Raw genomic sequence first — 26,581 nt, forward strand, 5'->3', positions numbered from 1 at the left:
TCTTGTAAATGGTTGCTTGTGTTTTGGGAAAGTATTTACAATTGTAAATAATATTTATAATTTGGTTCGAATTTGATTGTCCCCGTCAGTTTATAAGCTCTCATCAGTATCCTGAAAATATAAATCAAATTTTGGAATTTCGAAAATTTTGCTATTCAAATGAAAGTATAACAAGTAACTTCACTTTCACACTCAAAGTTGATTTTTGCCATAAAACTGAACTTACTCGAGCATTTAAGAACTTGTCCTAAAAGCAATGGGGAGTTGAAATCGAGAAAAATCGAGCTTTTTCGATTGCCTTAACTCATCATTTAACTTCGTATTCAGAATAAATTCATGACAAATCTCAGGAAAAAGAATTTAAAATTAATCGAAAAGTAATCGAAATCGAAAATAGAAATTTTAGAAGTGCGGGCAAGCCCTGATGTGATGTCATAGCGGTATGAGTCATAGACCATCAGTTAGTTCAGTGTAGACAGCTGGGTATAATAATATATTTATTATAATCAGATGTCTATGAATATATCTGTCAAACTTTATTTGTTTTATTTCGTAAAGTGATACAAATATTACGTCATTAAATTGGATTCCCGCGTTTTTGACAGTTTTAAAAAGGTTTAAAATTTAATTTAAGTTTCGACTATTCGGTTTATTTCGATTTGACGAATTTATTCTCCGATGATTTGTCGTGATTTTTGATACACCAAAGCAAGCTTTTTTTGTTAAAAATCAGCTTTGAACGTGTAACTGAAGGGCAAAAATTGAAATTAAGGGAATTTTATAGGATGTACACATCCTGGATTTTATTCCTAAACTTTTTTATTAATTGGATTTCTTCAGTAAATAAAATAAACCTAATAATCGGGAATACTTTTTAAAAATATTTTCAATTTTATAAAATAAAAGAACTTACACTAAAATCACTGTCAAAATAGGAATTATCTTCGTCCAAATTCTGTTTATCATAAAATCTTGGATTAGTGGAACGTAACATTGAAGCGGGAGGTGCAACTGGATCTGGGAATGTTAAAACTGGTGCATTGTTGTTAGTGTCTCCTGAATCGTAGCCAACCATCATGTAATCACGCATTGAACCTTCGTCATTCATCACATCCTCGTCACCATTGGTTTCATATGCGTATTTGGATGAAGCATGTCTGCGTGAATTCAGATCCCCACCCGATGCTTTTAGTACAGCTGCTCGTGCAGCCATCTCCTCGGCTAAACGTTGTTGTTGTAATTCACGAGCTCGTTCAGTGCGAATTAATTCCTAGAAACAAATTCTGTTAATTAATCAAATAATCGAATCTAGGAGTCAGGACAGTTTGCGCAGCCGATCGACATCCATAACTGCATCAAATTTTTTCTTATTTTTATGTGCTGAAAACACTTTTGAAAACACAAAGATAAATTTTGTTATTTGTTGTCAATTGATTTCAGCACTTAAAAATAAGAAAGAAAAACTTAAGAGTAGCTTTGGACCTTGACGGCTACGAAATATAGCCTGGCTTCTAGAGGAATTAGACTTAACGTAAGCCATACTTTTAAATGTTGGAAACTTCCACTGTGTGGGGTTTGATTAATATTACGACCAACATAGCCGCCAGATAAACGGAATTGTGTCTGACGACGATTTGAAGGTGCGTTACCCATTAGAAAACCATTACGTGTTGAATCCCCGTACAGTCGTATTACTTCTTCCATGGCACGATTACGTTCTGGATGACTGATAACACGGGCACGTGGTGCTTTGTGTACAACACGACCATACACCGGTCGATATCCACGATATCCAACACGCATTCTAAGTCAAAATTTTCAGATTTTAAGGTCATGATTTAAGAATTCATGGCAAATTTTACTCAGTAATTTTGGCATGCATTCTTTTAAATCTTTAGTGCATGAAAACATTGTAAACTTACCCTCCTAGACTACGGGAACGCGCATATGTATCAAATGGTGCTTGCCAAACATTGTTTATAAATGGATCTCGGTACGATGGTATTTCATTGGTCATTTCCGCAGCACGCGATTGACGCTTAGAAAATCGCCACATGGCACGTAATTGATCACAACTTGGTTCTCCAGCTGGGGTATCATCTGATGACGACTTTGAATTTAATACTTCTCCTGCAAGAACACCACTCGCTGTGTTTGTACCTGGTGCAGTGCCTGGGACAATTGTACCAGGACGTGGTCGAGCCCAGGTTGTATTTATGCAAACCCATAAAAAGATGCATACAGACAGCACGCTTCGGATATGAATCATCTACAAAATCCAATTTTGCAGATTAGAAAAACATCATTTACGATACGACATCATTCTGGTGGTTGATTCACACCAAACAACATTAAAACAACGAAAACATTTGAGTCAAGTCATCTAAAAATTAGACCCACACATGGTCGCTCAAAGTCGCAATGCTTATCAGAATCACCCAAGTGTCAAACTCTAATCAGAATCACCCACTTGGTGTATCTTAATTCGATTTTTTAGTTTCCAACTTGCCTTTTGGCAAATAGACTTTCATTTTTTTAGCAGAAAGATGATTTCTAGTGAATAAGTCCCCAAATTAGCTTCTAGAAACAAATTCCTCTCTAGAATAATTACTCCGTTAATAAAAAAGGCATATTGTTGGCACTATATTACCGCTTGTCAACCAAAAAATTGTGCAAACTTGTGACCGTTGTGTTAGCGCAAGTCTAGAGCACAAATTATTTGTCAGCTATCAAATTGACATTGCTCAGCGTATGTTGGTAAGACTTTTCTTCCAAGACCTACGCATCACGGATTGCTTTAGCTCACGTTTCATGGTTTCACCTCATTCTTTAACCTATTTACCTCCACAAAAAATTTTCCATTTGCTATGAAAAATAAGTTTTCATAGTTCAAGAATCAAAGAAAAATGAATTTTTCTTGCTACAAATACAGTTCTACTCGAAGAATATTTTGATCTTCCTTGTAAATTCTAATAGCAAGAAAAATATTCTTGATTCAAGAAAAAACTTTTTGTCGCGTTGCCTTCGTCTTTGTGCGGTCATGTTTAAAGCTTTAAGCTCCTATTTATTAGTAAATAGTTTGAGATTGGATAGTTTATTTTTAGATGGCTTTGTATAAAATGGGATGTGATAATATTATCATTTATGTATTTTTGTTCAATACATTTTTTGTTTGTATGAAAAGTTTTGTAAATGAAAATGGATTATTATTATAATCTGGCATGCATGTACATTTACATGTAAGTACTTTACATCAATTTAACTATTTATTTATACTTTATAGCATGCACAATATAAAAACACTGCTAATGATTCCACTCAAACATTAATTCCTGTTTGGCATTACAGGAGTTAAGGGGAGTATGTTTGTTTCTAAATTTCTATATTATCTCGTATCTTTCAAACAACTCGATTGCTGTCGATATTTAAGGTATGATTATATTCGTCTTAAAAACCCAACTGTCCATAGATAGGTGTTTAAAAAGAACAAAATGACGGATTTTGGGTGCGAAATAGTAATACGTTAATAAAACCAGGTGTAAACAAACAGTTGACTGAGTTAATTGTTGAAATAGCATGTAAGGACAGTGTTGATTACAGTGGTTTGCAAGATGGGTCCTACGGATCCAAGACCCCATTGACCTATGTTGGTCATTTACGAACTTGATGTCACTTTTTACGATCCGAGCACTATATTAAAATTTCAGCTTGATAATTTTTGTTCGTTTTTGAGTTATCGTGTTGTCAGACAGACGGTAGTTATATGAACACCTATGCCATAATTTTGCTCGTAGAATCAATATTCTTAAGCGTTACAAACTTGGGACTAAACTTAGTATACCTTGATATATTTCTTATATACATGGTATAAAAATTAACCAAAACTATTTAGCAGGATATCAAAATAAAGGAAATTACATTCCAAAAGATCATAAAAATGCATTTTTGTTTACGTTTTGTTCCCTTAGAAAAACAAAAGATGATTTTTATACCACTTTTCACTCTCTTAAAACTATCAGAGAGAGTTGATATGATATTCGGATCAATAATCCTACTCTTTAAAGCTCCAAATATATTTGCAACCTTCTGTTTTTTATAGCTTCATAGAAAAGCCTCTGGAAACTACAGTCAGGAAAATCAACCTCTTAAATCTGTAGACCGTACTTTGAAACGTAAAAATGATAAATTGAAAATTTTTTTCTCATTCGATTACAATAACTTCTACTGATATGATTTTTGAAATAATGAGAGTGGAAGTTAAAACAGAAACACCATTTAATGTAGAAAACGAAGCATTTGACTCGGGAAAAACTCCGTGCTCCGATTTTAATGGAGCCTGTGAAAAATGTTTATCTGAGTGTCCTCAACAAAATCATATTCATGAGAACTGGGGATGAATTTTCGATTTACCCCCATGGGGTAGGGAAGAAGTTCCCTATTCCCGAACACCATACTCTCTTTAGTTAACATTTTCTTGACATTTTTTATCTAACGTCACTCTTTTCGAGATATAAGCATTTGAAAAAAAAAGTATGTGGAAATTTCGCCAAAAACTAGTTACTGACGAAAAGTATTTTGTGGTTCCGGTCCTGAGAATATGGTGTCCGGGAGTAGGAAACTGCCGCTTCACCCCATAGGCGTAAATCGAAAAAGCACAAGGTCTCATGAATATGATTTTGTTGAGGAACTCAGATAAAATCAACTGGCGCGGAGTTTTTCCTGAGTCAAATGCTTCGTTTCCTACATTAACACAGCATACGAACAAGTTAGAGCTTTAAACATGTTGAGCTTTATTTAAAATAATTGTATAAAGGATTTAAAGCGATGTGATTGTGGATGTGTTGAATGTTGATAGAATTACAAACAGAACGTAGGTATTTTATTTATTTACAATTGACTTAATATATTTTTCATTATATTTTCATTTTCATTCGAAATATTATTTTCAAATTTTCAAAAGGTTGTTGATATTTGTAATTGATGCAGTAGTCATTAAAAATTTATTAATTGTAGTCAGTAGAGTTCAATATTCACTTTCAGTTTAAAAATTACGTGCAAATTTGGTTATTGGTTAGGTTAGGTTAGGTTAGAGTGGCTGTCCTGGGGTGGGACACATTTAAACCATAGGGTCCGTTGTGATACCGAAAGAGGGTTGGCCCATCTCCGGCCACTACTCCATGAACCATTTGGGCTTCAGGTCGGAGAGGTCGTTAAAGAGAGGCTGGCTCAAGTAAGAACATCTCCTCATGACAAGGGCTGGGCAGTGATCAGCGATAAATTCGTGATCAGCGCACAAAATAACCTCTTCGAAGTATTTTCAGCCGATTGCAAATTTTTTCGTCTCGATTTTGACTACGTGCGACTGGTTTATTATTTCAGCTCCTCAATTATTTTAGAGAGTTGGAACACAGTCGGTGGCAATCGAACCTTTACCCATAGGAATATTGCGTAAAGTAGTTAAGCTGTTAATCAACTGAACCCTTAGAATAGCTTCATTAATCATCACACTAACAACCTGAAATATTTTCAACATATTTTACAAAATAAATAAAAAAAGTTAGTAGACGAATTTTCAAAGAGTTTTTCATTTCTTTTTGAACTTTTTTAAAAAACGCAAATATTATATTTTATAGAAATTTTGTTATTAGCCAATAGAAGTACTGTTTAGGGTTGTTACGAGCATACGGATACGTCCAATACAACTCTTCTGACGAAAATATTGATAGTCTTTAAAGTTGAAGGGATCACTCAAAATAGGTTAACATTAAGCTAAATCACTCGCGTATTGGCTTCTGGCTTGGCATGTGGAGTAGATGAGGCGTTTTGATTCATCATCACTACATAGTATAAAACAAAGTCGCTTTCTCCGTCCCTATGTCCCTTTGTATGCTTAAATCTTTGAAACTACGCAACGGATTTTGATGCGGTTTTTTTTAATAAATAGAGTGATTCAAGAGGAAGGTTTATATGTATAATAACATCCATTAGTAGAGAAGTACTGCTATTTTTGAGGTTAATAGTTAAAAATGTAAAAAGTAAATAAGAAAAAATGTAGTGTATGTAATGAATAAATCAAAACTACTGGATCGATTTTAATCACATAGGTTATATATTTTATACCCGTGCGAAGCCAGACACAGTTTTTCTGTAGTGTATTTAGTATCAGCATTGCACCCGTGCGAAGCCGGGGCGGGTCGCTAGTTTTTAATATTTTAAATTGAGCACCTTTTATAAAGAGTCGGGTATGAGTGACTCATAAATAAAATTATTCCATACTGTTGTCACAAATAGTGCATGGATATGCAAAATATGGACTTGACTATAACACGGTCGAGCTTCCTTAAGAAAAATGCCATTTGAATCTCTTAAGATTGACTGATTTAAAAGAGTCATTATTGAATTTGAACATATAAAGTAAATATTTGTCATGTGCCAACAATTGCCTATACGAAATATTATATAAACAGCTTGTGCAAATATGAAACCAATATGTAAACATACTCCTGATCACTGATCACTGATTACTAATCAGATCACTGACTACGTAGTGAGCTTTAGGTTATTTAATTCTGTACAATGAATGAATAACAATAATACCAACACCGTTCTGATGTATTTTTAACGGACAAATACAAGATTCAAACTCCTCTAATACCGACAATTGTAGTTTTTATGGTTCTATACATGGGCGTCGTCGAGGGGGGGGGGTTTAAAGTGGGGGTATGAGTGACTCATAGATAAAATTATTTTCTACTTTTAAGTACAATAAAAGCTGGTCCCTTAAAAAGTATTTTTTATGAAAAATAATTTTGTATTTTGTTAATCGTAATTTTTAAACTGTATATCACGTGACCTAAAACGCGGGTAAGCCTTGCTGTGATGTCATATCGGTATGAGTCATAGACCATCAATTAGTTCAGTGTAGACAGCTGTGTATAATATATCCATAGATAATAAGTATTTATATTTATTATAATCAAATGTCTATGAATATATCTGCCAAACTTATTTGTGTTATTTCGTGTAATGATACCCATATTACGTCATCAAATTGGATGCCTGCGTTTTTGACAGTTTAAAAAAGGTTTAAAATTTAAGTTTTTGGCAAGAAAGTTTGTGTATTTCTCCGAAATAAATTTTTGGTGGCTTTTTATTAGAAAAATCAACATTTTGAAGTATTATTTCAAAAATAGTGGAATACCCTATTAATCATAAGAACTGTTCGTTGTTATAGTTGACTTTGACTGTAGATAAACTAGACTGGATATTAGAAACTATTGCAGAATGGGTAGAATGGGTATTATAAAAATAGATGAAAATTAATTGTTATACTAATTTTCATTAAAAGTTGTAACGTTCGTTGTTTTTCCAATCGAATCCTTTATTGAGTTTGTATTTCCGGTATCACAAAGTGAACAAAACATGTTCGTATTAAATGAGTATTTCAGCTCCATTGATTTAAGAGGTCAATCGTCAATATGGTGATTGTGTTTGTGATGGTCAATCAAATACTTTTATCACATTGCTATAGCTTTTCTTTTTTCATTTTTGCATATAAAAAAGAAAATGGAAAGCCATTGTAATCAAATCAGAGATAATCTAGACACAAAATTGCTGTTTTTTATTAATAGATCGAAAAAATTTCTGTAATATTGTCCCATTTTTGAACGCCAGGGCTTAAACTTCTGGACCGAACCAACTCTTCTATAGTCGACAAACTCAACTTAAACAACTCGTAATAGGATATTCCACTATTTTTGAAAAAGTACTTCAAAATGTTGATTTTGCTAATAAAAAGCCACCAAACTTTCTTGCCAAAAACTTAAATTTTAAACCTTTTTTAAACTGTCAAAAACGCAGGCATCCAATTTGATGACGTAATATTTGTATCACTATACGAAATAACACAAATAAGTTTGATAGACATATATTATATATTCATAGACATCTGATTATAATAAATATAAATACTTATTATCTATGGATATATTATACCTAGCTGTCTACACTGAACTAACTAATGGTCTATGATTCATACAGCTATTTTTTAAAATTATATTAAGTTTCCTTAATGGTACCAATACAGAATTATTAAATTTTCTAAACTAAATAAAAGAATATATTTATTTTTCTGTTTTTTTTTTCTTCATGATTTTGGCTCCAATGTTCTAACAAGACTACAATTTTGAAAGTATTTTCCGCTCTGGGCATTACCTAAGAAACCCCTTAGAATAAACCCAGCACTGTACCTACCAGGCCTGGTACCTACTACCTACAAAGTGAGCAGTTTATAAAATGAAAAGCTGTTGTAGCATAATTAATAAAGTTTTTATTAGGAATGGGATACTTGTTTTTATCAGTCACACTGTTGACTGCTCTAAATCAAATATGATTGTTATTGCGTGGGTGTGCGAATGAATTGTGAATGAAATGTGAGACGATTTCTCTTCTTATTCTTATGCATGCTTTTCCTAAAAAAATCTTGTTTTTAAAAATGATTTTATTTAGTTTTTATACCCTATATATGAAATATATCAGAGTATATTAAGTGTAGTCCCAACTTTGTAACTAGAGCTTAAAAATATTGATGCTAGAAATTTGATAAAGGTATTCGTAAAATTAACCTAATTACTCCATTTCCATCCATCAACACAATAACTCAAAAACGAAAAGAAATATCGAGTAGAGGTTTGTTTAAATCGTGCTTAGGACATAAAAAGTGAATTTAAGTTCAAAGTCTTGGATCCGTAGGAAATTTGGTCTTTAATGAGGTTTAACCTCCGTTTCTCTGATATATACGCCTATAACAGAGGCCACACACATCATTATTTGTTAATCTTTATTTATTTAATTACAAACATATTTTACAATTACATTTTGATGTGGGTGGAGTCGGTTACTTCGTTCTTATCAAAGCGACGACAATGTGATCAATTCTGTACTCCCATTAATTAAAAAATTGTTCACATTGCCGCTGCCTGGATTCGAACCCGCAACCTAAGTCTAAATGGACAAACAGTCGAAGACAAACGCCTTAGACCGCTCGGCTATTTAGGCTCTACCAAAAGAGATAGAACAAAAGTATCAGCGTAAAAAATGTTTCTTATAAAAAATTAAACTTTCGTTTGAAACAATTTTTTCGGAAATAACTTTTTTTTCCTCTGAAAGCTATAAAAGATAGTAAGTTAAAAGGGGTTAATACTTTTGGGAGAAAATTCGTGGGTACTTTGAACCATTTTTGTGAATCTTTAAACGGAGCCAGCTGCCTATTTTGACGACGCTCATGAAAGCACAATTTTCTTTGATACATTGATTTGTCATTGTTTTTTATTCAAAGTCATGACTTGTTGCTAGAGCGAGCTTACGTATAGAGGTGATTATTAATTTGTTAAAACATCAACAATATATATATAAATAATAATATTATTTTTAATAATTTATCTGACGTTTAAATAAAAATATTCCTATTTATAAAAAGAGGAAGATTGGGGATGGAGAATGGAGGATGGTGGTTGTTTGGTTACGCTTTGATGAGGTGCGGGAAATGAAAATAAATTTTAATGAATAATTTTGTATAAATTATTGATTTTATTCAATATTATTATTGTTTTAAAAATAAAATTTTCCATTATTTTAATTGTTTTTCCGGAGATATTGAAATTGTTTTAAAACATTCAAACAAGTCAACCAAAAATACGTTTAAAAATGCTCTTATTCCAATTGAGTTCCATGTCTGTTCGTATTGATATTTCAAATTGTTTTGGTAAGGTTATAAAAATACTAATTTTCTTGATTTTCCATACAGTTAAGTAGCAAAATGTTTCGTGTATATTTAACAGAGGTTCAAGTAAGAGAAAAACTTGAATAAAGCTTAAAATAAGTGAAAACAAACAATTGACTGAGTTAATTGTTGAAATACCATGTATAGACAGTGTTGATTACTCTATCATATTACACATACATACATGTCACACATATATAATTGATATTCCCTTATAATACATACTATACAATTTACGCATAATTTGCGCCTTCACGGGTAAACAGTGATTTTTAGGAAAAAATGTTTCAAACAAAAGTTGTTTATTTTTTGATAAGGAACATTTTTTACATTTAAACTTTTGCTCTATCTCTAACGGTTTACATGAGGGGAAGATCCAATTGACCTATGTTGCTCATTTACGAACTCGACCTCACTTTTTGCTTCCTGAGTACGTTGTAAATTTATTTTTGAGTTATCGTGTTTACAGACGGACGGACGGACGAACGGACAACCGGGAATGGACTAATTACGTATTTTTATGAACACCTATACCAAAATTTTGTTGATAGCATCAATATTTGTAAGATCTAGTTACAAACTTGTGACTAAACTTAGTATACCTTGGTATATTTCATATATACATGGTAAAATAGTAATAATTAAAATTTGCTTAGTTTTTCTAAACTTCGAATAATTTATAAACATGTGTCAAAAAAATTTTATCCACATAGATAATTTACGAAAGTTGTCAAGAGAGTTGACGTGGGTAGAGATTGAGAAACTGTTAAAGTGTTATGTAAGAAATTTTTCTAGGTTACGTAAAAACAAATAGATAGAAATGAAATAATAATAATTTTCATAGATAATGTCAAGATCAGAATCAGATCATTCAGATTCACATTTCGTATATGTTTACGTTGTTAGAAAAATGGATAAAGCTTGTATGCAACCCAAAGTAAATGAACGTAACACACGATCATTTTTTAAGGTAGTACAAGCGCCAAGAAAAGTTTCGACTTGTGATTGAAACTATTTATATCCTATTTTCAATTTCATGAATGTAGGCGAAAAATAACAATAAAACTATTTAATATCTGCCTTGGTTTTAGAAATATCAAAAGCTAAATAATTAAACAAAATTTTGAGTCCCTACTACCATGCTCATACATCCTTAATTAATCAGACACAACGGTTTATTTTTGTTTTCAATAATTTATTAAGGTTTAGACTTTTATTTTAATTGTTAGTTTTGGAGTCATTTATTTATTTAAAAATAACTTAGTTAAACTTCATATAAAAAAAAAATCAATCCTTTTATATTGCCTTGGCGCTCACACATCCTTAAATATTTTCAATCACACAAGATGTCATTGCCAACTATTAAATAATGAAATATATTTGAAGTGTTACATAATTATGGGAAAATATTTCAATAATTATAAATTGTCAATTTACAAAGCGAAGAATTTGTTTTTATATGCATGGGCGTGCCAACGTGGGGAAAATATAGTATATTTTTCATTACGCGACTAAAGCTTACCGAACGATTTATATATATTTTCGTATTTTATTATTTTCAGAGAAAATAAGAAAGTTACATGTCTGAAATGCAACCGGTTCAGTGGTCTAGCGGTCTAAGGTGTTGTTCTTTGACCCTCTTGCTACTGAAGGAAGGTTGTGGGTTCAAATCCAGGCAGCGGCAGTGTGAACAATTAAAAAATTAATGGGGGGACGTTGAAATTGATCACATTGTCGTCGCTTAGATAAGAACGAAGTAACCCATAAACGGATGTAGTTAAATAAATAAAGATTAACAAAAAATGATGTGGGTAACTTCTGTTATAGGCATATGTCAGAAAAACGGAGGTTAAACTCAATTATTATTATTATTACATGTCTGAAATGCCTTGAAGACTGGAAACATAAGGTGGGTAATTTTGGCGCTACGAAACTCAATAATTTTTTCCGGAGATATCTTCTTAATTAAATCCCCTACGAAGATCAATATTTCATTGACCCGAATATCGACTATTAAGTTTTGCAGCTTGTCTTGAGTTAACCGGGCTTTCATGGGGAGATTTTAACAAAAACAATCACTAAATTAACTCCCACTAACGTTTTACTTTTAGGGATAATTTTTCTGGTTGCCTAACAAGATGAAAATATTCGAATTAGGGAAATCTTTAAAGTATAACAGGCAAATGGTTTTATTTTTGGACACCTATGATTACATGTAAGTTTATTTCAATGCATTACATAATAATATGATTGCAATGCAAATGAACTCGGAATAAATGGAAATGGGGCCTAAGAGAGTATGCAATGTATTTACATTTACAACACATTTATGAAATAAATTGTGGGCCATTATATGCTCTAAATTATTTTAATAGTTCTCTTCTAAACTGCATTATATAATTTACAAAGCGTTTCAAAAGTTATCAATCATTCTCAATACCTATTACATTATTATTAGTAACGTTATCCAAGGGGTTCCTGTAGTCGAAGCAGATCGCTCAAGTCTTTATAATGTAATTACAACCAACTGAATCCTAATTTCGAGCTTGGAATCTCGAAAACCAACGCAAATAAATTTTTTTCATAGAACGTAGAAAATTTGATTTTTAAAACTTTCAGTTTTCAAGGAAAAACGTCTCAAGTTTTCAATTTTTCCTACTTTTTATACCATGTATACACGGTGTTCTGTTTTTAAAATGTTTTTTCAAAATAATATAATCCAATTGAAATCAGTTCATGTCCCTTCTTTAGTTGAATATTATTAAATGATATTTACTAATATCTACTGATTATCATTGGCTGCTGGTTATCGAATCATAGTCAGTGAATGAACAAATTTATCAATTTTTGCCATACCTGTAACGCTTAAACGCTTAAAAATATTGACGAATAAAATTTTGGTATAGGTGTTTATATAATCATCGAATTGGTCTATTTTCGGTTGTTTGTTCGTCTGTCTGTCTGTCGGTCTGTCAACGCGATAGCTCAAAAACAAAAAATGATATCAAACTGAAATGCTTTGTATATTTTTGAAACATTCTATATTTTTGTATGTACCTAGGTATTATCAGTCTCAGCACATAAATACATAAATAGTAGGTAATGTAGCTAGCTATATTATACATGGCACTCAAAAATGTTGAGTTGAGTTGAGTTTGAGAGCCGAGCTTGAATTGTATCGGAAGGGCACATAGGAAAAACATGCTAAGTCTCAACTCTTTTTTGAAATATATTTTTAATACAATCTCCATTACATTACCTTTCAAACAATACAAACAAATCAAAATTGGTTAATCTGTTTTGGCGCTACGATGCCACAGACAGACAGACAGAAACACATAGCGATCAAACTTATAATACCCCCTTTTTTTTAGCTCGGAGGTTGAAAATATGATATTTAGTCACTCTTTTTCAAAAATTAATGTGTGTATCGGTCTTGTTGTCACAGGCAAAATGCTCCAGAACGGTCAGCCCTTGGTAGAAATTCGGAAACGCATCTTTATTGCAAGTATCGAGTGCTTCGAGTGAATTTTCGTCATCTCGCCCGGTAATGGCTTTTCGCTAAAGTTGAATTTTGTCGACCCAAATGTCACGGGAATTATCGTGCAAAATTGTATATTGTAATTTAAAAAGTTGAGCAAAAGAGATCTTTTTATAATCTTCAACTGTATATTCGAGCGTTGAGCCTGTTATGACGCGAACCTTGCCTTGTTTTATTAATCGCAGACATCGATCGTGGTTTTTCATTTTCTCTAGTGTTTCCTCTTCGTCCAATCAAAATATGTTTTGCATAGTCAGTTAGCATTAGCCAGTTCGATAGTCTCGTCTAGGTCGAAGTTCTCTTTGATAAACTCGACTCAAAGACAAAGTTAAATAAGGTACCAAGCTCAAAATATGCTTGGATATCGATATCTGATTCGTCAATGGAAATGCGTCTTATAATTCGGTACATTGGGTACATTGGGAACAGATTCTCAATGGGAGGGGTTTTGAACCCCCAAAACTCCTCCTGTGCCCACAGGCCTGAGACTATTAATTGGTATATTCCATTAAAGAAACACAAAAATGTGACTGAGTATGTTGTTTTGGTGTGCCCTTCAAATGCAGTTTTAGTTGATTGTGGCTTGGCGTGGGTTGTGGGTGATTCAATTTACCTGATATTTTTTAAAAGCGGATTATATTGTAATATGTAGATGTAGGTACCTACTACCTACTACCTACTACCAACTACTACCAGCTACTACCTACTATGCTATCAATGAGGTTTGCATTTCTATGTGCGATCACAAGCAGGGTCAGTGTGTTATATACATACCCAACCCAACCCAACCCAACCCTTCCCAGTCCCCAATCCTCACCCCACCTGCACCTCATCAGCACACTTACAGCTTACAGCCCTCATATAAATACTGCAATTTATTTACACCTCAAGCTCAAGCTCACGACCACGACACCTACTGATATTAAATTTTAAATGAAAACCTCTACTGATATTTATTAATACAATTTTCACATGTTTTGTAATAATATTTTATTAATATTAAATCATCGTTCATCAAATCATATTATTTTTTATTTCGTCCGAAAATTTAATTATATGAAAATCAATGATTTCATTTTTACAAGCTTTTATTAATCTTGCAAGTCAAATTTGATCCATTTTTCCGACTGAGATGAAATTGCATGCACATTTAGTTTGGATGATAATGCAAGGTAAGATTGTGGTGTCCTAATTTTTCCATCGCTTCCACCATATTTGATATATATACATTTGTTTTAGTCTTAAATTAAAAATTTTAATAAAAAGTACTTTTTAAGGGACAAGCTTTTATTGTACTAAAAAGTAGCAAATAATTTTATCTATGGGTCACTTATACTCGACTATTTGTAAAAGCTTGAGTAGATGATGCGTTCCGATTCATTCTTGATATTAAGCGTCTTAAGCTTTCACAAATAAAAAAGATATCAAGTTGAAATTTTAATTGTGTGCTCAAGACGTTAAAAAGTAAGGTTGAGTTCGTAAATGACTCAAGGACTAGGACTCATCTTGTAAACCGTGCGAAAAACCTAAACCCAAAAATAACGATTTTCTGTTCTATACATGCTAGAAAGATGGGATTTTCATCAATCAACTCGAAATGAAGTCAAATTAATGGAAAATTTCCATTTTTCATAACACAACCTCCCGGAAAATAGCAACAACCGTTTTTCCGATTTTCTGGGGGTTACGTTTTGGAAAATGAAATGTTTTTGTTGATTTGGCTTTATTTTGAGTCGATTGATGTAAATCGCATCTTTCTAGCATATATCGAACAGCAAATTGTTATTTTTGGGTGGTTTTTCGTGGGATCTTTTAACAGATAACAATCAAGTACTTAAAATTCAATAAGCTCAATAATTTTTTAGGGTGTTTCTGAGTAAGCTTACACTACAAGTAAAAGTTTTATACGTGGCTTTTTGAGAGATGAAAAGCGTTGAAATCATGTTTTTTTAAATTTTACTCGAAACCTAAGTTTAAACAGTATCCTACCGGGTTACCCACCAGCAACTTTTAGGTTTAGAAGCATGTTTTCAACGGGATCTTACAAAAGTTTTCCATGCCAAAATTAATCATACTCAATAACCATTTTAACCAGGACTAATAATACAATAAATACAGTGACGATTTTTTGTGCTACACTTTGGTGGTATACAGAAGTTTCACTGTATATTTGAATAAATAAAAGCACATGCAATAATAAAATAACAATATCGTGCAATTATTTTAAGTGTATAAATAAATAACTGGTACAAACAATAATACAACTACAAATAAGTTTATATATTTAAATAAAATGATTGATTTTTTAAGTTGAATTTGATATTTTTATGAAAACACTTTTATGAAAATATTTTGATTCGTTATCGTTTGATTCATGATTTTAAGATTAATTAACACAAAGTAAAAAGGATCAGAAAACAGAAACAATCACACATAGGCATATTCGGCTTTTGGACCAAAGAGGAGAGTAAAAGCAGAAAATTTTGGCCTAAAAATTAAAACATGGATTTAAGACTGTTCAGAATCATTCTTTGATTGGCTTGAAAATTTATAATTAAAAAAAAATCCTCTTTAAAATTTATAAAGAAAAGTGGTTTTCCAGATAAGAATGACTAAAGCTACGATTGAATTTCTAACACAATTCGATATCGATTTAAAATTTGGATATGTTATTTTTCGAAAATCATGTTCATTTTTCCCATTTTCGTTGTTCATACTCCGTTGTTTCGTACCTGGATGTGAGCAATGATAAATTGGGAAAATTAACAGGATTTTCGAAAAAATGAAAGTACCCAGATCGATAAAGAAAATGGTATAATCGCGGTGCTTGAAATTCAATCGGAACTTTAATCATTCTTATCTGGAAAACCGCTTTTTTATAAATTTTATTTCCATATTAAAGAGGATTCTTTAAAAAAAATTATAAGGTTTCACTCCAATCAAAAATGTATGTGCCTTAACCAATGAAATCAATGATAGGTCCAAATCTGGGAGGGGATGCCTTAATCTGATCTTCTCTTGATATACCTTTGTGAGTGTTCATTATTTTGTAAGGAACAACTTTATGAATTTCTGTCTCCAAGGTAGTCAATATCAGCATGAATTATTACCAACCTGTTGGAATACCTGTTTTGGGGCATTTCAACTTATCTTTTGGCGAACAACAAATATTCTTAAGGAATAAAATATCCATATCATTTATCCTTATATATTATAAATGTGAAAGTAAGGATGTTTGTTTGTTTGTTCGTTCCAAAACTTAACAATAATATAGCTCATACATCAGAATAACACATGAACTGTAATTTATAAAAATACATTAAAAAAAATTAAATTTGATCAAACATTTCACTGCTCCCATCTATGATCATTATTTTGAACCATAAGTAAAACAATTCATGGCCATCTTTTCTGATGTACTCAATGAATTATGAACTATTTTAGACTTTAAAAATAGAAAACTGTGAATATATTTTAACTGTGTAAAACAATCTCTTCGAATGTTATGGAAGGGGAATAAGTGAGATCAAAAGAGGTGGAGGCTAGTTTGTAACTAGTTTCGATTGTTATATAATATACATAGATACAGGATATTGAAAAAACAAACACAATTTTATTTTTTTTCTTGAAGCAAAAAAACTGTTTCAAAGAAATTTATCAGATAATTGAATGAATGAGCGAACAATGTTTCTAACAAATTATCTATTTTCCTTTCTAAAATGTAATCAACTGTAATTTCCTTGATAAACATTTTTTTTTATACTTGAGTAGTAACTTTTCAATATCATTAATAAACTGTTTTACTTAAACTCTGTGTGAATATATGCAACTTGTGTTACATAAATGCAACGTGGGTGCATATATGTAATTTTAAAAAGATAAGTTTAATTGAAATGCTGCTGAAAGTGATTTAAAGAGTTTCCTGGATTGTTTAGATTTTTTATCAATGGAAAATAAATTAAATGTATTTTAAAAAACAGATTCTGATTTGAAAATCAAGTTTCTTATTTAAATGTTAGTTTGAAAAGAGACCCCGTTGTAAACGCTCTGACGCCTCTATCCATAAGGCTTTATCCAAGGCTTTTCTATGGCTTTGGCTATATTTGTCCAAAAGCAATTCAACTAATGTACTATCCATTTTTTTAAGTCTATATATGTATGTGTCTTCCTTTGAGGCAAAACCCGCGGCCCGATTTTGATAATTCTAATGTCAATCGATTTGTCTTATTCTCGTGAGTGTTAGTGGCACTAATCATAATTCAATATGGCAATCACTAGGCGCTATAAGGTGAAAAAGCATTATTTAAATCTGTGAACCGATTGGTCATTGGTCTCTGGCCGCTTCAACGGAGTATGCATTGATTTTGGACATTTTATCAGAATCCGACACGAAATGTGAAGGTGGCGCCGAAAGATAGCGATCACTTTCACTGCCGGTGTACCCTGTAGCCTGTATCCTGTCCTTAAGGTAGTCCGTCTTCGTCTTTGTGTCCGTCACCGTAGTGTTGTGAAGTGTGAAGTGTACTTAATATAATTTGAGTGATATGAATGATTTAGAAATGTTGAACGGTCAAATGATTAAATAATTTGCAGTATATAAATTTCAATTTTAATAATCCTTCTGCACAAACACAATATAATTAATATACTATAACTATACAATATACATATACATACCTATAGGTATCAATAGATATAGATAAATAATAGTCCAAGCAATTTGCAATAGGGAATATTCATGAAATTCAAATTTGGTTCAAATATTCTTTCTCCGTAACTTTATTGGCTGGACATTTCAACTAAACCATTAGTCTACTTATATTTTGTATGGTATTACCATGGATATATACTATAATGACTACATCTGAGAGTATTAGACCTGTAATAAACAGTAGATTAAACTGTCAGGTCACGTATTAATACGTCATCAACAGATAACGCCAAGAAGACTGAGTTTAAACATCTCAAAATTATTATCTATTGTAAATAGTTTTGTACATGTTACATGGTGTAAAAAATTAATTAAAAATATAAAAAAAATACATGACTATTCCTTATTTTCTCGAGCAGTTTGTTTAAAAGAAGCTAAATAGTTACTTTGATTTCGACATATTGGGTTTCTCTATCAAAGACTGAAGTACCAAATGTGTTATTTGCTTGGAGTACAATATATATAAATATAATACACATACCTTCATATTGTTATTGTTATATTGAATAACAAACAAAACAATATAACTATGGTGGTAGTGGTGGTATGGTGGTAAATGAAAGCTATAAGCTATAAGCTATCTATTAGTATTATGGTGTTGCACGTACCTATATACAACTAATAACTACATAATAATATTATAATAATTATAAGCTCTGGTTCTGGCGGGAGCTGGAGCTGAAGCTAGAGCTGAACCTGAGGCTTTCATATGAAAGCTCACATGGCCGTCACCAAAGGGGGTAGATAGGAGCATAATAATATACTTTGAAATAAATTTTTAGAAAAAGTGTCTTTATAAGATGAAAGGGGAAAAAAGAATTAATAGAAAAGTAAATTTGTAGGAAACGGAAAACGAGGAAAACTGAAAAGTCTGGACTCCAGAGTCTATGAAACCACAAAATTTAACTCTAGATCCAGATAAATTTATGGTTAAATAAGTCTAATTTTACAATAAAAAATAAATTATACATTTTTACTCCTATAATTTATTCTCCATAAATCAACTTGCCCCCCTATTTGGCATCGGTTGGTGACGCCCTTGAAAACTCATATTCATATTCAATAATATATTAATAAACACATCTATTACCTGTACCTGTACCTACAAATACATATACAAGTTAGACGAGCACACATTACCATCTCCGTCTGCTAAAACTTTCCAATTCGATTTCTTTGCATAATTTTGTTTTTAAAAACCACCAACAACTAACTTTTTAGCAATGCGTGTGTGCTGTCAACAAAGCACCTATGTTTGAAACTGACAATAATCTAACGGACACAGCACACAGTGTTGTTGTTACCCACCAATACAGAAAGAGTACATAGCTACTCAGCCAACATTTATCGTATTTCTTCGGGTTTTCTCGTGTTCCCATATATAAATTATACTAAAAAGTATGTATAACAGACGAAGCATCTATTGTTTGAAACTGGCAATAACCTATACAATTCTCAAGATGGAAACTTCAGTGGTGCGTCAGAGCTTACACACACAATTTTTTTCACTCTTCAAAGGTTCTTTTAGGATAGTAGTAGTAAGTCAAAAATTATTTAGCAATGTTTTTGAGACTAGAAAATTGTTTTTTGGGGGGTTTTTCCAAACATTAAATTGTTAGTATCTCGGAAATGGTGAAATTTCCAAAAAGAAAGCCTTTTTGAATTAATATAATCCAATCAATTGATTAAAACAAATCGATAATTTTTTTTGCGGCCAGCAAACTCTTGATATTTATTTAAGACGTAATTAAAACGAAATCGAATCGAATATTTTTTTCCGGATGTATGGGGCCGCATGTACTTCTCTATTATACAAACAAATAAGGTAAGCTCTAACATAACAAGTGAAAATGAATGTGTGAAAGTGATTTTATCTTTGTATGTTATTACTCTAGCAAGTTTGTTTCTGTTCTAGTCCTTTATCAAATTCCATGATTCGCTTCTCATTTTCAAGCTTATTATATCTAGCTTTGACGAAAAATATCCTCATTACCTAAAAATGTATCGCTTAGGAAAAAACACGATAGACAAATAATTTGAACGACAAAATAAGAACTTTTATTTAAGAACTTTTGAATTTTTGTGGGGTACAGGGTAGCCACGGGTTACGATAACTAGGGGATCGAAATTCCGTACCAGTGGAGCTAGTATTTCTTATTAATTATGTGCTTTCTGTACTGTTGTACTGTTACTGTTTGTCACTGTATGTCACTGTACGAGTATGTGATTGTGTGCTGTTGAGATGAAGATTGTGCTTTCATATAGATTGTGCTTTGATCTACACAAATGTTTGTTTTCAAACAAATTAGTTTGCATATTTAATTAAGTTTTCAGGTGTCGTCATAACTTTCTATTTACAATACGAGTACAGGATCTGCAAAGAATGCACAGTCCAGAGGCGTAACTAGGTAACCAAAGCCTTAGGTTCCAAAAAAAAAACGAAACTGAGGCCCTAACTAAATTGTTTATATTTTTTTTTACTTTTTCTCTTACGGATGCATGTTATTATTGTTGTTGCTCTCGATTTACCGTTTAATTCAATTTACGTTTACTGTGTTTGTAAGTGAAATTAAGTAAGGATTTTTTTATATTGGTTTTTTACTTCTATATTACTTGGTGTGTGGACATCAAGAATGAACAGCGTAAGAGATGGTCGAATAAGTTTAGAAACTACGGTGGAAATACATGTTCGAGAATTGCTACTGACAAACGTGGAGAAACGCATTAGACATTCTGCGCTTGTTGTGATTGCATTCACATTTGTGAAAGGAGAAGCCGTTGCCCATTTACTGGGATCAAGGCTTATTATTATAATTATTAAGTCAAAAGGCAAAAAAGGAGCAAGCAGTTTTCCGGTGAAAATTTGTCACTTATAATTTAAAAAACACTTTACGTGGAAACAAAAGCAAACTAAGATAAGAAAGAAAGTGGCTCAGAAGCCAAAACAATTGAAGAAGAACCCAAATAATTGGGTTTGAAGACAAATTTGACTAAACAAAGTTTTAGTATTGCCAAATAAAAGGTACTTTTGCATCTAAATAGTGTTTTGAATCGATTTTGAGCATAAAAATCCCTTCATTTTCTATTGTTTTCGTACTAGATTAAGTTGGCACTTAGTTAGGTAAAACATTACAAAAGTTAAAACATAAACATGAAAATCAAATTTGAATCGTAAGCTGATTAATGTAATCAGTATTTGGTAAATCGAAATAAAGAGATATCTTAAAACGCAACGGTAAACCACATGGAAAATCAAATAGACAAATGAAAACTTTTGTGTTTAATTTTCATCAAAATGTATAAAGAATAACCGATAAAGGTTATTATTTGTTGTTGAACCTTTTGTTCCATGAAAAGTAAAAATGGAAATTCATTAATTGTGAGAGAAATGAGAAAATAGATAAGCTGTTTTGAAAAAAAAAATATATATATATATATTTAATTGATGATTACATTTAACATTTGTAATGATTAGACGAAGACAGACACATATACAGTTAAACTCAAACAGAAAGAAACAAACACACCTAAAATGTTATTGTTGATAAAATGAGGGAAAATCTAGGGAAAATAAGCCACCTACACACGGCACGGTACACGGCATGGCTCAAAGCATCGCACGCTACATGGTACACGGTACACGGTACACGGCATACTCTAACCCAACTAAAAAGATGTTCATAATTAATCTTAAGAGAAGTACATGTGAAAATGGAAAAGTAAGCCGCATATCCTTTGCCCCGCCACGAGCGCGCTGCGCTCTATCAGTTCATTTGATTTTCATTCCAATTTATATATTATATATATTATATTATGTGTACAATATACTAAGTAGGTACTTTACGTCAAGAAAAATAGTTTTTCAATTGATAAACTTTCAATAGAATTTACCTGTCACAGGGTCGTAATCAAATCCCGATGAGGGCGCTCACAGAAAGTTTACACAATAGAGTACATGAAAATTCGATTTTATAAGAAAATTATCACTTTCTTAACAATTGAAAAAGAAAAAATGCTCAGGTTAAATTTAGGCTATAGAAGAGAGGGTTCCGTGCGAAAATTGTTGATTTCTCAGGAGAATTTAAAGATCTTGAATTTCGTATTTTTATGGTCTATAGTAATTTTGGAGGATTGCTGTAAAGAGGATTCGATCGCTAAATTTTGTTATTGTTTGTGGTTTTTTTAAAGCAGGCATGGGCAAACGTGACTTAGGGAAATCCCTCATACTTCTGTATCTAAAATACGAGTAACACAGAGACAACCTAACCAAACAGAGAGATAACATTTAATTTCGTATACCCGTCTCGCTTCCACTTCTATAGGAATGCGGACTTGGGTAAAAAGACACACAATAAAGTTTATGGCACACAACAAGTTATAATGGTGACTTCGACTTAAAATAACTCGCCCATGCCTGTTTTAAAGTATCATATTCAAAGAAATCAAATCAAAAAGGTTATTGAGAGTGGCAGCTACTTTTTTTTTAAAGGTTCGTCTTTTTTTATTGTTTTGGAAGTATTCATTCTCAAGAGTTGAAGTTGTTTTAGGACAATTTTCTAGGAAAACACTGGTAATAGGCTAACTACAAGTGCAAGCTTAAAGAATTGAAATAGAATAGTACGAAACGTGGTTATTCAATATTATTATATTTTTCTTGGGGGTGTGTTGGGAAGGAATACATTTTAAAATTGCGAATCAAGAAATTATCTAAAACAATAAGTATTTGGGTATGATATCCTCATTCTCAATAAATACGGTCCTGTTTTAATATCTATCATTATTACATTTGCGAAGGCGTTCTTGATATTTTTATTACAACACGAAAATATTTTTATTGAAAATTTCTTTGAATGGTTTTACGATCTGCCTGAAAGAATCTCAAAGATCATAATCGAAACGATGTTCGACCTCAAAAATTTTAATTATTCTTCAAAATACACACTTGAGTGGGAGTTCATTATATTTTGAGTTCACCAAAATAAATTAGTCTCAGCAACAATTTAAAAACAAAACAAGAAATTTTCAGTTCGAATATTGATATTAAAAGTTTTAAGCTTTTCCATTTTTCAATGTATTTTCATTTGGTCGTTTTTCTTAGGCATAGGTAACAAAGCTAGGAATATTGATTAAGAAACTGACGTTCAAGAAAATATGACATGAATGCTTAGTTTTTCATATCACAGCATTATTTGTGTTATAACTTTGACAAATGACATTCGTAAAATATATCATATTACAAATATTTTTAATGAATTTTACCACATTTTCCTTCATGAAAATCTGTTTTCATCTACATTTACGTTAATTATATAAAAGGAAAAAAAATTTTATTTTTATTTTTTTTTCTTGTTATGAATAAACTCAAAAACTACTGAACCTATTTAGAAAATTTTTTTCATTTTTAGAAGCAACAACACGTCGCACATAATTTGAAAAATTTTACGTGATCTAAATGAAATTTTTTTTGAAATCCACTAAGTTTTTGTCAAGAATATTATCCATAATGTTAGTTTTTCGCAACCACTAATTTTTTGACGAAATATAGGGACCTGAATCCCAGAATCTTGACATCTATTACAGATAGGTTAAATTTGACTATAAATTTGAAAAGTATGACCCAAATTTAGTAGTATTACATACTTGGTTAATAAATATTGGATATCATTTGGATGTGATAGACCTAAATAAAAAATTTGGTTTTTCATGACGTCACTACGTTCAAAAAGTCGATTTTAGGATAGCTCAGGCAAATCTTATCCGATCTAAATCGATCGATATTTAGCGACATGTAAGTCTGTTGTATGTTCTTTAAATTGTATTTTTTAAATAAAATTTCTTAATATACAATTTTATTTCGAGTATCGAGGTATTTATTTCAATAACTATGTTTCAACTCAAAGTCAACAAAAATTCATCCTTGTTTATTTTTTGCCAGTATCCCAAATGAATTTAAAATCCCTATTTCAGATAATAAAAATAAAAATATGTCCATTGGGAACTTGAGAATATAAGATCATATAATCCTGTAAAGGTAGTATCACATCATATATATTAATGTACCGTAATTGTCATAAAAAATGTACCACTTTATTATTAGGGACGTAATATTTACGGTTTTTTTTTTAAACAGATTGTTTAATATAACCTAAATATTCCTTTTTTTTATGCGAGAATAAATTTAGTAGTTTTTATTATTTATGTAACAAAAAAAATTACGTTCTACACCCCCTACAACCCCTGCCTCCGTATCGCTTATCAAATAAATTTCCTTCTTGTTAAAATAATGGGAAATTTTAAGTAGTTGGAAAATATTTTATATTTTTTTTTAGGATTAAAAACATATTTTTCATAATTTATTTTGCAATTTTTATTTATTTAAGTTGAATTGTATTTCGTTATTTTATCGTTGGGAATTACAGGATGTAACGGTAAGACTGAGAACTCTGGAATATTTTGTAAGTTTTTGTGGCCAGAAAAATAGTTTCAAGAAAGTTTTTCCCTGAATATTTTCGGGCCAAGAAAGTCATTTTTTCTGGGTTTATCTTTTTTCCCTCGATAAAATGTCGTAGTGAATCAATTAGATTTTATACATGATAGTTTTTAGTCTACTTATTCGTTGTGTGCGTAGTCATGGTAGGGACAATGAAATCGATTCCAGCGCTTCCAGTGAAAAATTTTGGCGTTAAAGGGGGCTGTTATTACTAATTTGCAATTCTTTACATGATAATGTTATAGAAATGTCAAATTAAAATGATTGTAAAACGCGAATTAATTAAACTGAATGCATTAAAAATTGTGAAAATAAGAAATCAAATTGCACAAATATTATTTTTCAAATGTAAATTATCATAATTATTTATTTAAATTTGTAAGACAATAATAATAAATTTTCAATGTAAGTCTTAAATGCAATCCATACAATTCTATAATTAAAGTAGTGTATCGTTACCATGGAAACGAAACTCACGCACGGAGCGAATAGCTAATTTATACTGATGATGACTACTTTGTAATCGAAATAACTAACTGATATCTTCGAGTAAACAAAATTATAAGTGGTTCTACCATTTATATTGAAAAATTCGTATTCAACACTAAATGCTGATAAAAAATAATGTTTAATTTTCTATAAAGAAAATAATAATTAGCTGAGTAAAGTGTTTAAATACTCCGTGTATGTTTAAGTGTCAATGTTTGAGCTATTTTAAAATTTATGATTGTTGAATTAATCAAAATATATTCACTCAAAATAAGTAAAAAAGCTTTTTAATTCGATGACGATTCTCACTTTTCTAATTATAGTTTTTTTTCTAATAAGTTTTATTATATTTTAACATCTTTTCTTTAAGTTTAAGATTTACAGGAAAGTTTACGTTGAAAGGTTTAAAGGCTTGTGAAAAGAAATTCAAATTTGGTTCTTTTAAAGAAGCCACCTATTTCGTTCATGATACATGCGATCGAAAAATTGCTTTTTCGAACTTTTCGGCGAAATTATTGTACAAGAATTCGGCTTGATGATAGCCCCTTTATAAGTATTATTAATCTACTTTGAGCTGAAAAAAAAGCGAATTTAAAAAGCTTGCCTTTTTTATTAAAACTTTTTCGGCCTCTTTTTTCGCCTAGAACGAAAAGTTAATGCCTAAATACAACAAGGATCTTAATGTATTTTTGTAGTTTTGGACAGATTTTCAGAAAATTGCATGAAGGGGATTTTGTGGATTGTCACGGTGGACACTTTTTCGTTTATAAAATAAATTGTCCTATCGATAAATGTTCGACACAATTTTTTTTTTGAAAATAAAAATAAAAAATTGTCACGTGCACGAAAAAAGACCCCGAACCAAATACCGTTGGTTGGAGGGTAAAGAAAAGTAGATATAAAAATTCATTTTTCTTTTACGAATCAATATTCTATAATATGGACTTATTCTGTTGAAAATTGTATCGAAAATACGATTATAAGCGGCTTATGTCCTAATTAATAAAGTTTTTATGTTATCTAAAAAGAAAACTTTTTCATAAAAACTTTTCTACAAAAAAATATAAAAAAAAATTAAATTTTCATAACTTATTGCTCAGGAAAATTAAAATAATAAGTGGAAGTACTTATTGCTCAATAAAATTTCAATAATAAGTACTCGAAAAATTTGAAAATTGTGTCGTACATTTTTGTTTTTTTTGAATCAAAATATTTTCATTTTTTTGCAGCTAGAAAAAGAATATAAAAAAAAATTAAGGAAAATCAAAGAAACCGGAAAAAAATTGAAAAAATTTACCTTGAAAGTTGAGTGTGGATGCGAATTATTTCAAAAAATGTGCAAAATCTACTGAAATAAAATCGTTGCGTTTGAATTTATGTGCTAGAATTAATAAATTCTAAGTGCGGTTGAATTATAAGTGCGATGCGACTGTTTGTAAAATGTAATGTGCAACAGATGGCCCGAAATAATATTTATAAACAATGAAAAATATAATGTGAATATTTTATCCCGCTAATCCAGTCGTAACGGATTAATGAGGTTTCTGAGGTTATGTTTAACAAGTAACA

At 31.2% G+C, this 26,581-nt stretch overlaps 1 protein-coding gene across 1 annotated transcript; it reads right to left on the reverse strand.

Annotated features, from left to right (window-relative positions):
* Positions 1-26,581, reverse strand: LOC123302558. Its single transcript, XM_044885529.1, has 5 exons — positions 26,310-26,581; positions 1,923-2,269; positions 1,543-1,804; positions 914-1,270; positions 1-111 (listed from the first exon to the last, which is right to left on the reverse strand). The coding sequence occupies exons 2-5, from the start codon at positions 2,267-2,269 to the stop codon at positions 91-93; spliced, it is 987 nt and encodes a 328-aa protein (XP_044741464.1). The 5' UTR covers positions 26,310-26,581; the 3' UTR covers positions 1-90.

This window comes from Chrysoperla carnea, chromosome X (genome assembly GCF_905475395.1).
Source record: "Chrysoperla carnea chromosome X, inChrCarn1.1, whole genome shotgun sequence".
In the NCBI taxonomy this organism is placed as follows: domain Eukaryota; kingdom Metazoa; phylum Arthropoda; class Insecta; order Neuroptera; family Chrysopidae; genus Chrysoperla; species Chrysoperla carnea.